This window comes from Zonotrichia albicollis, chromosome 3, assembly GCF_047830755.1.
Source record: "Zonotrichia albicollis isolate bZonAlb1 chromosome 3, bZonAlb1.hap1, whole genome shotgun sequence".
Lineage (NCBI taxonomy): Eukaryota > Metazoa > Chordata > Aves > Passeriformes > Passerellidae > Zonotrichia > Zonotrichia albicollis.
Window position 1 is genome coordinate 111,924,320 of NC_133821.1, and position 12,962 is coordinate 111,937,281.

Below are 12,962 nucleotides of genomic sequence, written 5' to 3' on the forward strand. Positions count from 1 at the left end.
GCCCCTACAAACAAAGAAAGTGCTGGGGAAATGCAAAGTTGTTTGAGAGAATCAAGGAGAGATTAATTGGGTCACAACAACTGTGATAGATGTACTTATCTTAAATCCCTACCTCATGCCCTCTGTCTTGCACAGGACATGATTCACTGTCTGCTTCTGAGAATGACCCAGACTCATCGCTGGAGTTTGTTCCATAGGATGGCTCACATTTAATCTGGGCTCGGACCGGGTTGTACAATCCATCACCCACCACGCCGGGCTCCTGGTGCTCGGGCGCCAGGAACCGGGGGCCTTGGGAGCAAGGGGAAGAGGAGAGCTCGCAGAGGCGCAGGCTGCAGGGAGAGCCGCCGCTGCCGTCCTCCGCGTACGAGTAGGAGGAGCACGAGCTGGAGGTCCTGGTTCTGGTTTCCAGAGGAGGAGAGCGAGGGCAAACTTTAATTGGCACCGGACAGCTGGTGTTGGGCCGCATCCGTCCCGGCAGGTGATCAGCTGTGAGTGCGCTGTGCGAATAGGTCTGGGAGCTGGGGAGGGACTGGCTGCCGCCAGCCCACAGACCCTTTGGCACAGTCTCAGTGAGGTCTTTGTCCAAGCTGCTCACACCAGAATATGAATGCACCGAAGTGTTTACTTGGTCACAAGCATTTGAAGAGAATATAACGCTCCTCCTGTCCAGTTCCCCTTCTTGCTTACAGAGAGTTTCAAAGCCGGGCCCCCTGAGTGGTGATCCCACTGTGAAGTTGGAAGCATCCTTCTGCATGGCATGGGACTGTCCATAGTTCCCTGTGAAAGGGACATAATCAGTTTTGTGGTCACCCTGAGTTGTCCCTTTTTCAAAAGGGCATGCTGGACTCCTGCCAAAGTGCTGTTGGGAAGTGCTGGGGAAGCCAACCAAATCTATGCTTTTTGTTCTGTTGAAGAAAGACCGCAAGCAAGAAGGAGAAGACCCACTTTTTGGCCTGTCGACACAAGTGAGGCTTGGCTGTTTCCTGTCCATTTCAACATCCCCTTCTTTATCCCTGATGTCAGGTTCGTCTCCAGACAGGCAAAGTGTGATGCTTTCTTCATCATTCTCTTCATTCTGAGGCTCACTTTTTATCTGCCCCATAGCAAGTCCTGATTTGAGGCCATTTCCAGAGCTCTCTTCACTGAATGTGCTTGCAAAACCTGAGGTACTGATGTGTGATGTGTTGTAGACATTCTTGGTACAAGCAAGCTGGTATTTCTTGTATCTGGGGTACCGTGTTACTGCATCTTTATCCAAATTGTCCTTGCTATCTCTCAGCATGTCAGAGTCAGGCAGCATCCCTTCGCCTTTGTCTGCTCCAGCAACAGTGGTTTCAAAATTGAAGGGTTCTTGGTGCACCCTCTCCCTTGGGCAAGATATTTTTGACGTCTCCGATTCCATCGTCTCCTCCTCGTCTCCATCGGAGTTCTCCTCATCGTGCATGCGCTGGCAGGCGGTATCTTTTTTGCACAGGAACAGGCCATCTTCGTTGTTCAGCAGCTGTGTCTGAAGGAAGCTGAAGCAGGAGTCCTCCAGGTTGTGCATGCGCAGGAACTCGGCGCAGTGGATGACCTCCTGGATGTTTTCTCTGCTGAGTAACAGCTTAGCAGTGTAGGCGAACTGTAACAATGGACCAAATCCCCTGACAGTGACCTGCAAAAATAGAGAGGAAAATTGCCAGCATTACCATCAGCTCTTGCTATCATCCCAAGTCCTTCATCATGTGGTTAGATAAACTAACAGATCTGGCATTCAGAAATAAATACTGCCCACCAGCAGCTGCTCTTCTGTCACACCTGCAGTGATGCTACATCCCAGAACAAGCACTGCTCCCTTTGTGGGCCTCCTGTACATCACTGTACTGGTTGAACTGAGACAGTTTTTCCCAAGTATCTTGAACACCTGTGAACTAAGTCTCTGGCCCAATAAAAGGTTGACAAAACTAGCCTGGGCACTGCTAAGTCTTACATGGATTTCATTTTTACTGTGCTACAGCCCCCAACCATGAAAGCACCAATTTAATTTTGATTCTTCTGCTCTGATAGAAGGTCCAATGAACAGGTTTCAAGCTTAAGATACCACTTATCCAAAAAGTGTTTTGATAAGGAAACACTTATTATTACAGCAAAATTCAACAGAAAATCTTTCTGCCTCTTTCAAAAGCAAACAATTTCCTTTTTTTCTTCTAAATTTTTTTGCAAGCCATTGCTGAATACGTGATAGGTAAGTACAGACTGCATAACTTTCCTCTATCCCATGGAGATTATTCCCCTCATACTGTTCCCAATTTTAGTGAGCCTGAGGTACAGCTAACAGAAAAGAAATTAATATTTATAGTTCAAATGGTAGAAATTATTCTGAGTCCCACCTCAGTACTTAATTTCCCACCATTTTCCTTGTAGAAAGAGTAAAAACTGTTTCCAGGAGAGTGATCTTCAGACAATTGTTCCAGGTCTGACTTATGCACTGCTACTCATCTTCTCTTTCCATACCATCTGTGTTTAACATTAATTTATGATATATTAAAAAATACACACTTCCCCCCCTCACCATTTTTAATGGTTATATCTTTACATACAGCTATCAAATAAGTTGCTAAGTCACACAGTAAACTCTAGATACTGCCTATTTTTGACAAAAATACTCTGACTGCCACCACTAACTTCTCTTAAATTTTTTTCTCCCAATGGGTATGAAACAAAAGGATTGGAAATATTATTCTTCATGAAGCAGCAACAGGCTGCTTCAGAACCACAACCCATCATCAAGGATTAAGGTTTCTGCACAAGAAAATTCAGTGCTTTGGCTACAAGTTTGCGATTTGGAAGACCACAACTTAATTTCCCATTGCACCAACCACCTACTACATGACCCTATTAAGTCCCTTCAGTCTCAATTCCCTGAGACTGAAGTTCTTGCCTTTCTTGCAAGTAGCACTCATTTATCTGAGTTCCCTGTGCTTTGTATACCAGGCAAAGGCCTCTAGATGGGATTCAGCACAGCCAACACCTGCATGCCTGTGTGAGGTTGGGATGCACAACCTGCAACCTCCTTCTGGATGCTGATGTGTCTGGTAGGCATCCCCAGCTCAGGTCCTTCGTTTAAAACAAATAAGAAGAGGAAGCACTGCTGTCTCCATTTTTCTTTTTTTTTTTTTTTTTTTTTTTGCAAAATGGCCTAAAGACAGAAGGGGAACCAAGAAAGTAGACCAGGTTCCTTCCCCAGGCTGTGAGGATTGAAACTCCCATTTCCCAGCTCCTCAGAAGGGTATATTTGGGATGGTATAGGATACCCTGAAGGTGAGCTGCTTTTTACTATTCTTCCAATTGAATTAATGCCACCGAGCAAAGAAGCTGCTCAAAAGGCTGGTGAACCATCAGGCCATGAATTTGCAAAGGTCTAATTCGTGATTAGAGTGTATCTGAGTGAATAATTTGGTTCATCTCAATGAAAAGCCTATAAAGCCCCTATACTGCCTCAGGACCAGCGGCAGAGTCCACAGATTTTTACAGAAAATCCTGACTTCCACAAACAAGCCTTTGTTATTCATAGATCTGTACTTATGATGGCAGACTATGAAGACACCACAAGTGGTGCAGATTGTCATGGGGAGAAAAATATTTTAAAACACCTCTAAAATTGCTTCCAATAGCTATTCCATCCATAGTATTACTGCTCTATCTGCTATTTTAAGAAGCAGTGCATTTTCATGCACATACTTACACACTTGCACATTCCTGTTTAACAATACGCCTCTGGTACGGAATTGCCAAGATTTACAGCTGGCTATTAAACCAATCTCTGCTTTATCAGTGTTACACTTTCTGCCTATTTGTTAGATTATCAGCTCACTAAAGGCCTATCTGCATTTTATCTATGCAGCATGATTAACAAAATTGCTCGGGAACTTAATGAGCTACTCGCAGGCTGATGGTAAGATCTTCAGTGTGGGGGCTTACATATTGCTGCATATCTTGTAAGCTCGGCAGCAGCGTAGGTCTGCAGGGACTGTGGAGCACAAACACAGCTCTCCTGGCAGTGGTGCCACTCGGCCACTAGGTGGAATGGCTGGAAAGCAAATTAGAATAATTTTCTGTGCTGGGCCAGGGTTCCACCTGCCTGCCTGCCGCCCCAGCACAGGCATTTTGCACAGCCTCGGGCTGACTCACAGCCCCACAGCAAGGCTGTCTCCCACGCTGACACAGCTTTTGCTCCAGGTAAAGCAGCACGATAACAAACAGCAGCAAGGCAGCTGCTGGAGCTGCTCTGCGCCGGATGCGTCGGAAGCAGAGCACGAGACTGTGCCGCGGGCTCCCCACGGTGCCCAGCAGATGCCTCCTGTGAAGGATGATGAAAACTCCGAGCAAATGTGTGCCTTGACTTCCTTTGGAGATACTACCCACTGACACAACCTTCACTCCCACAATCCTCAGATCCAAAGGGGGGAAGTTTCTTTTCAAGCACCCGGCACTTGTCATTGCCCTCAGGCAGAAATCTCTCTAGTGCCAATTCTTGAAACTGCACAAACAATAACTTTGGAAACAAACGGGTGCAAAGCTTGCTGCCAAGTGTGAAAGCCAGCGCAAGCTCTGCCGCCTGAAGCTGTCTAAATATTGATTCGGCTCCCGTGGCAGGTTCCCTGCCTCGGCCCCACCAGTTTTGGGACTGCTTGCATCTGATGCATTCTGGCAGGAAGGCTGGAATCGAGCCACTGGAGCGTGACTATGAACACCGCACACTGGGAAAGAAAAGCCTTTGAAGCTGCATGTACTACCACCACACAGGCATTTCTCTAGGAAGAGATAAGGACAGTCTTTTAAAATCATTTGATCTGACTGATGCATCCCAGTGAAAAAAGTTAGTGAAAACAAGTTGATCTACGTTTGCAGAAGGAAAGAGATAATTTCTCTGCTATAACAGTCTTCATTTACACGTGAGAGAGGCCTTTGTTAGATGGGTAAACCCATGCCAGCAACAATCCCAGGGTTTTTTTTTTTTCTCTATTGAAAATAAGATGTGCAAGAGTTGTTTGCTTTTAAGCCTTATTTTCTGTATAAATTGATGTTTAAGCAGGCACGTCAGTTTGTGGGAACCTCCAACAGGCACCCTGTCCAAGCTTATATGCCAAGTCACTACTTTCCTGCCTTTCAATCCTTTGCCTTATTCCAATTTCTTCTCATTTCTATTGTTTAAATGGAATTGACTGGCTACTAGAAAACCAGCCAGAGAAAAGGTAAAGCATACATATAAAACAATGCTCACACAGAGAGAAAAGCAAAGATCCTAGCTTCTTGGAGGCTTGTTTTCTTTCCCTTATGTTTACTTGTTTGTTTCCCTTACATGCACTTGGAGCATGCAAAGCAGCTCACCCAGACTAAGGATAAAGCACTTTATTTGTCTTGCTTCTGTCCCCAGCTGGACTTGTATGCATTAGAACTGCCTAGAGCACAGAGGACACGGGTAATGCAGCCCTGCCTAAGGCACCTGGCACACCTCCTTGCTCTACAGCAGTCCAAGAGACCAAGCCCTCATGCAGCTCCTGCCTCTGCCGTGCTGCCACAGGTGCACTGGGCTCAGTGTGCAGCAGGGAGGTCTGAGCCAATTCAGCATTGTGGTGATAACAAGGCTGACCACTGTTAAGGTGAGAGAAAACAACTTCTCCTGCCCTTTGTCTGGGTCTTGTCTTGGCTGACCACTGTTAAGGTGAGAGAAAACAACTTCTCCTGCCCTTTGTCTGGGTCTTGTCTTTCAGACTGAGCTGGGGGACGTGTTTTGTATGGCCATGCCCTTGTGAGTGTGTGCTATTGAGGAACAGGCTGGAAACAATGCAATGATATGATCACCATCAAGAGATGTTAATCAGCATTAGCCATATTGAATTTACTGGCAAAACACAGCAGCCCTGCAGAAAACAAGCACGCGAAGTCTATTTTAGTTGAGTTTGACATTGCTTTTCTCCTCACAGAGTCCTGGGGAGTGCGATGCTCTGGTTAGTCCTAATTGATTTAAGTGACCAGACTTCCACTACTTCCTTTGGGAGATCATTGCCAGACTCTACTTAAAACCTCCTCGTGAGGAAATATTTCCCTTATTTTCCTCCATCAGCTCTCATTACATTTCCTTGATGCATTCCGGGTAATGCTTTTTCCTTTTGGAGAAACAGCTGTATTGTTGTTAGACTCTCTGCCTTCCTTCCCTTCTTCGCTGGTCATTAATGAAAAACTGGCTAATTCAAGGAAGAGAGTATTGATCACTGTCGGATGGGAGAATAAGAAGCTGAGAGGACAGTCAGCAATAAATGCTAGTAAAGGAGGCAGCATTACAGATGAAAATAGAGCATTTTTAGCAAAGCATTCTTCTAGTTCTGGGCCCATACTATTCTAAAATTAGGAGGAGGGTTAGCTCACTTTCACATTGGGAACACCATCTTTTTGTAAGGGACTTCTAGGTCAGAAATTCTATTTTAAACCTATCTGTACACAGGCACCGTGGGAGACGCGGCGCTGTGGGTGAACTGGCTCTGGCTCCCTGCTGTATCTGTGCCCTCCGTGAGGGCTGATCAGGCATGCCATGGAGGCCTCTGTGCTGCTCTGAACACACGGGACATGCCCTGGGAGCACACATGAAGCGCTGACATTTCTGCCGATGGGCCGGGCTCGCTGTGCGCCGCAGAGTTCATCAGTGCACGCTCATTAGCGAGCTGCCCAGACTTCCAGATGTCTCAAAATCCCAGACAAATAGACAAAATCCTCCAATTCTGCACAGACAGTGTTTCTTGTGGGGGGTGGGAAGGAAGGTTATTTCCAAAGGAAACAGGGATGTCTGGTAACCCCGCTCGGAATGGCATCTGTATGAAAAGCTGCATCTGGAGCAGGGAAGGTCAACCCCTGCGAAATGCCAGCAAAGTCTGACTTCAATTTAAAGAGGGGAAAAGTGATTAAGGGCAAGAAAAGATCACTGTAAACATGTAGGAATGTAAAACTTGGCAAGGCAGTATCTAAAATGGAGCAAGGGAATGTTTACAGTAATCTGATGCAAACTAACATCAAGAACAGAGAAGAACTGTCTGGTTTGCTATGGGGCGCTATTGGCATTTGCAGCAAAAAGAAATTAAAATGTAGGGATTTTTCCCCTGACTCTTAACCTAACAGTCAATTCAGAGCAGTCTTGGAAGGCTTTCCAGGGAAGATGATGGATACTTTATGTCTGGGTACTGCAAAGGAAAACTAACAAAGCACAACCTTGTTCTGGAGAGCTGGGCTTTAATTTAGTAGACTTTTCCAGGGCTAATTTCTGTGTTAATGAGGGCACAGTGCCAATGATCTGCTAGGAAAGAGCAATAAAGTTCAACAGCAAATGCACATGCAATTGTTCCTTTCCAAATAAAGCATACCTGGGGCACATGCAAAGAATAAGCTCATTGGTGGTGGCGTGAGAGGGCAGAGCCCTCTCCTCCCCTCCAGGGATACAATGAAACCTGCAGAACATTAGTTGCTAAATGCTACTGAACTGGGGGTAATTTGGGTGGTGAGACCTTCAGACCCACTGAGAATGCACAAGTCCCGACAGAGCAGCGCAGGCGCATGTTATTATCTTTACACATTGGAGTAGACTTGTTAAAACTCAATAGGAGCACTCATAGATTTGCTGTGGAGCATGCAAACTGCTTGTAGGTTAATGGTTTATATTTTTAGTATTTTGATTTTCAGGTTAAATTCATCAGCAGGCACCTAAGAACATTTAGAAACCCCTCATCTCTAATTTCCAATCATCAATTCAATTAAGCCATTTTGTGGGGAAGGAAGAAAAGAAGATTGAATCAAACCTCACATGCTGAATATCAATTCTCAAACCAAGTATTAAAACAACTGGATAGAAAAATAGCAGAAATGTAACTGTTTCTTGCAGAACTCCAAATGAACCAGTTATTCACATATTGTTTCATATCAGGTCTGCTGTGGTACCTGTTTTACTGGCCTTTCAGCATTGTGCTGCAGTCCCAAGGCACATGTAGAGCTTTTTAATCCATCTCAGCCCTAACGTTGTCTAATATGCCCAAGCATGTAGCCAACAAACCACCAACTTCTCACTCAGCCAGCGGGTTCCCAGCACTACAAGTTATATAATCAAACACATGCTAGAAAAATAGGAGATAAGATTAGTGACAGTTAACTGCTGCTATTTTTTTCCACAGCCTGAAGAAGGTCTCTGGGATTAAATATTAACTCTAATCTTATTTGCTAAAATTAGCACACAGTGTATTCTTTTTGTTCTACAGCCAATTGCAAGTATAGTACAGAAGTTATTTTCAGGGGGTAATCTGATAACCAAAATCAGTCACCAAAGCTGTTATTCCATTAAGAATTAAGAGACTTCCTGGTTATTTACTTGGTTATTTTTACCTGGGATGGTGAAGCCTGGATTTTTCCTAGCTTGAGCCTATTTGGTTTTGGAAAACTTTCTGAAAGATTTAAGTATATTACTGGGCTCACACAGGTCAGTCACATGTGCAAAACCAACGGTGTTAAGACATCACGGTTTGTTCCTATATATGCACACAGGCAGGAATTGTTTTGAAACCATGATCCTTTTACATAAGGTGGGAACATGCAGGAGGCAGGAAAAAATCAGAAAGAGATGATAAACTGCAGAGTACTTTTGTAAGGCAATGCCATACCGGTATTTTATTGCATTTCCCGTCTTTAATTTAACAGCATTTAAATGTTCTGTCACCAGCAGGTTGCAGATGTATTTCCCTTATTTATTTGCTCATATGGCTGTGGAGCTCCTAAAATGAGCGATTACTCTTTAAAAATTCCACTTGGGTGAGAAGCTGGTTTTTTGTCTTATGTAAGCTTTTAAACAACAAAGGAATGTACAAGATGCTGATGGAGAAGTTCAACAAAAAGAGGCCTTTGTTTTCACTCTAAAAACATTTTTTAAATTAAGTAAATACCCTGCCAGCCCCAGTTTTACATTCTGCCTCTTCTGGCAGGGCATACAAATTTTGTGCAGAAGAGTGACAGTGGCAGCATGGCCTCTCCCACACCACATTGCAGGGCTGGGAGGCCACCACATCATCACCTTGCATTCTCTGAGCATGAACACACGCCAGGGGAACAGAGAAACTGGACACACAGCTCCTTTCTTTAGGAGGTCCATTACCCAATTATTAATTTCAAAAGTCCCCCTGGAAAAACTGCCATCTGCAAAGCCACACCCTGAGCGGTCTAAGGGGTATCCTGGTGTCTTTCCAGTGCATCCTCCACTACAGCCTCTTGAGCCTGTCGGACTGAGAGCTTTAAGAAGATGCTTAACTGCCCTTAATGGTACTTTTACAGAAGATGCCACACTGGAAGTGCTTGTCCAACTTGCAATTTTGTGCTTTCCAAAGAAAAAACCCAACAAGTGCCACCCTCAGCCCACCCTGCTGAAATTCCAGCTGTTGGCCAGACAACTAGAAGCCCTGACTGTGTGAGAGTAGAGGGAAACCAAGTGACTCTCTGGCATAATGAACACATCCTGGGGCAGCACGAGCCCTTCAAAGAGCCTCCTCCCTTGGCACCCAAGAGGGAAGGAGAGACCCACATCCCTCAGTGCCCGCAGAGCATCCCAGTGTGGCGGCAGGTGTGACTGCAGGAGGGGAGGTGGGAGGAAGGAGCAGTCATTCAGCTAGGCTCCCTGGGAGGATGGGAAGCAATAATGGCAAACTGTGTCCAGTGCTCCACTGTGAGCAGTGCGTCAGCGCTGACGGCAGGGCCAGCGGCTCAGGATTGATCGCCAGGCGCAGGGATGGCGTCAGCAGCCATGGGATCAATGATCACATCACTGGCTATGCCAGCACTCGGCCACACATGGCTCATGGGTGCAGGGTAAGAGCGGAGGCACCCGTACTTAGGTTTGGCTGACTCTCTGTGGCCGTAGCCCCAGCTTTGAAACACTCTCAAAAACCCCAGTCCTTAAGTCACAGGCCAGTAATGTCAGAGGAACCAAAGGGGAAGAGAGAATCAGAAGATGTCTAGGAAATTAAAAAAATAACCTAGAGCGTAGTAAAAGTAAAAATAATCTCTGATCCAACTGCAATGCTTATTTTAATCCACAACTTCTAGCTTTATTTTCTCGCAGAGTTACTGAAGCCAAATTGAAATTCCTTCAACCTTTCAAAAGCGAGACTGGTTTCAAATCAATGAAAAGAATTTACTTTTGGAAATTGTGACAGTAACCCTGCACATTTTCTGCATCTCTGAAAATTCTGAGGAAAAGGCAATTTGTTGAATTTGCCACACCTTTCAGAATATACACTGTTTATTGAGACGGAAGACTAGAAATCATAGGCATAAGCTGCAGACACATCTCAGTGCAGGAAGCAGCAGGCAACTTAACAAAGATCAATAAATACACTTGGAAAACAGAAAGGCTATAGGATGGGAAGATACAGTGCTCTTCCATAGCAGGGATGCACTGCCTGCATCACATCTACTCCAAACATCAGTCACTGCCAGATGCACCCATTGGGCAGCCCTAGGTCTTACCATTATTCACAGCAGTCTTCTGAGCAAAAGGGGACATTTGCCTGCATGGCTGCTCCTCTGGCCACAGAGAAACTCAGTCATGAGAAGTTGGGCAGCTCAGGAAGGCAGCTCTGTGCTGCACCTCTCTCTGCCACCTCACAGCAGCACAACACCTTCGGCAAAACAGCTCTTGGACTGGAGGGGGAAACTTCTTAAACCCCTGCAAGCAAACCTGCCATTTGACACTGCCAGAGCCCTTATTTTAAAATCTCACTCAGTAACCTGTTTTGAAGTCAAATACCATTTTATTATTTTTTTCCTAACTAATTCTGGTGGCTTGGGATATGTTGTTGATGTCAGGGGTTGTCCACAGCATAACAAGAACACAGAAAACTCCAAGTTATGGCCAAGAGAGTGCCTGCAGGCAAGCCTAGGAGAAAAGGCTTTGGGAGAACTTTGGGGCTGCTAAGGTGAGACTCTGAGCGAGGGTGCTAAAAAGAAAATTAGAGATGAAGATGTTTCAAAGAACAGTCTCTCTAAAGGCAATGTGGCCACAATGTTACTCAATCAACAAAGCACTCATAAAAAACAGTAGCACTAAGTAGCAGTTTAAACACCCAGACACGGACTGGAAGAGAAAGCAAAGGGAAACATGGCTGTGACACCTGGCTGTTTCAAATACTTTTGTGTTTTCCAGTGCAAGGAGCATCTTAAGAAACCTGGAACACAGTAACAAAGGATGACACAAGAAGGTGGCTCAGCAGAAATGCTGCCTTTGCTCCCTGGGTGCCTGTACAGACCATACTGAAACCAGTGGGGAAGAAACAAGCAGAAATGAACAGATTTTAACCGAAAAGCATCATCAGAATTAAAGTGCAACTGTAATTTAAAATTAAAATTAGTCCCACATTTTTGCAAAAGGAAAATTAAACTGACCCCAAGATTAAAAAAGAAAGAAAAACAAGAGGAAGTGTTAGCAGTAAGGGGGGTGAGGAAGGAGTGGGAAAGCTTTCACAGAATATAAATTGTGAGAGGAGTCTGTGAAAGATCTGTTTAAGTGCATAACATGAGCCAAAGTGGGTAGAAAAAGGGAAAACAAAAGCAGTTTCAGAACTTTCAGAATAAAGAAAGAATCCTAGAAGCCTCCAAATTACATTAGGAAATATCAAAATAGTCAGAAAATAAAGATGCATGTAGAATTTTGCTAATTCAGAGGGGTGCTTAGAGGAGTGGTTCAGAGTTTCTGAAGCTGTAATTGATTTACAAGTAAGCACAACACTGAAAAAATACCAAGACTTGTAAATTCACCAAGGCTCCTCTTTCCCAGGCATGGCAGAATGTATTTATGCACACGAACTATGTAATAGCGTATTAAATACACAGTGCATTAAATACACTGTAATTACTTCATAAAAACAAGGAGTACTTCACAGCAAGCCACCTCACTGCAAGCCCTACGATTACACTCCATGCAGTGCAGGAGAGGAGGAAGCAGGCTCTGTCAGACATGATTTAAAAACCGCAAGGTTGCACTCTGAGGAGGAGCACTAAGTGGGAAGACAAAGGAGCTGGAGGAGAAGCAGGCTCAGCAGAGGGGCTGGGTGACTCCCAAAGCGGCTCAAGGATGCTCCAAACCACAGGGCTGATGACACCCGTGCTTCTGGCATTCCTGTCACCCTGTGCTGGCACAGCACAGCAGGTAAAATCACTGGCATCCTTACACTGGGGCAGTAGACAGTGCTGCCCAGCAAACACCATCACATTTTAAATCCAGAGACGCTCTTGCCAGGTTGTGGATGGAAATTAATGTAAAAGGCTTTACTATTGCACTTCAGGAGGTAACCAAGCAATCACAGCTATTAATTGGTAGGCTGAAACCCTGTAAAACTGACCCAGCTTCCTATTTTTAAAAGAAAACCTGTCAAACGCTGCATTTGTTCCAGTTTTCCTCCTCCCCCGCCTTGCTGTTTAATTTCTGGTATTTGGATGTGCAATTCTTCTGCCATCACCTTGTTTTCGTTCTTGCACGGCTACAACAGATCTGAGGATTACAGTGGCTTTTGTTCCACTGCTTGGAACATTTCATCAATGACCTGAAAGGCTGCTCAGCTCAGCAATGCAGATTTGCAAGGAGAACCAGCCACTGCTGAGCTGGCAAAGTTGGTTCCCTCCCATCCTCCACGAGGAGCAGTTAACTCTTCTCTCAGTGGCTCAAAAGGTTAACTAGGCTCTGTAAATCCCACCTGAAAGACTGTAGGCATTTGCCTTCTTGCTGAGATTTCATGTCTGCCATGAGTAAAAGGTAAATGGCTCTTTTAGTCCCTAAAGGAGTGCAGGCTTAGCAGGAGTGACCCACAGTAAAGAGGTCAAAGGCAGGGAAAGATGGGAAGGTTGGGCAACAGCATCCCAGTGCAGCCATAACCTTGTGCCCAGCTCTGGGCTGTCCC

At 45.1% G+C, this 12,962-nt stretch overlaps 1 protein-coding gene across 8 annotated transcripts in view; it reads right to left on the reverse strand.

The window, feature by feature from the left end:
* The window catches only part of BACH2 (BTB domain and CNC homolog 2), a 187,882-nt gene that overhangs the window by 19,824 nt on the left and 155,096 nt on the right, over window positions 1–12,962 (reverse strand). For all 8 annotated transcript variants that reach the window (XM_074538519.1, XM_074538521.1, XM_074538518.1 and 5 more), the window contains one exon: window positions 113–1,657. In XM_074538519.1, coding sequence (XP_074394620.1) covers window positions 113–1,657 — 1,545 coding nt within the window. The remainder of the gene's footprint in view (window positions 1–112; window positions 1,658–12,962) is intronic.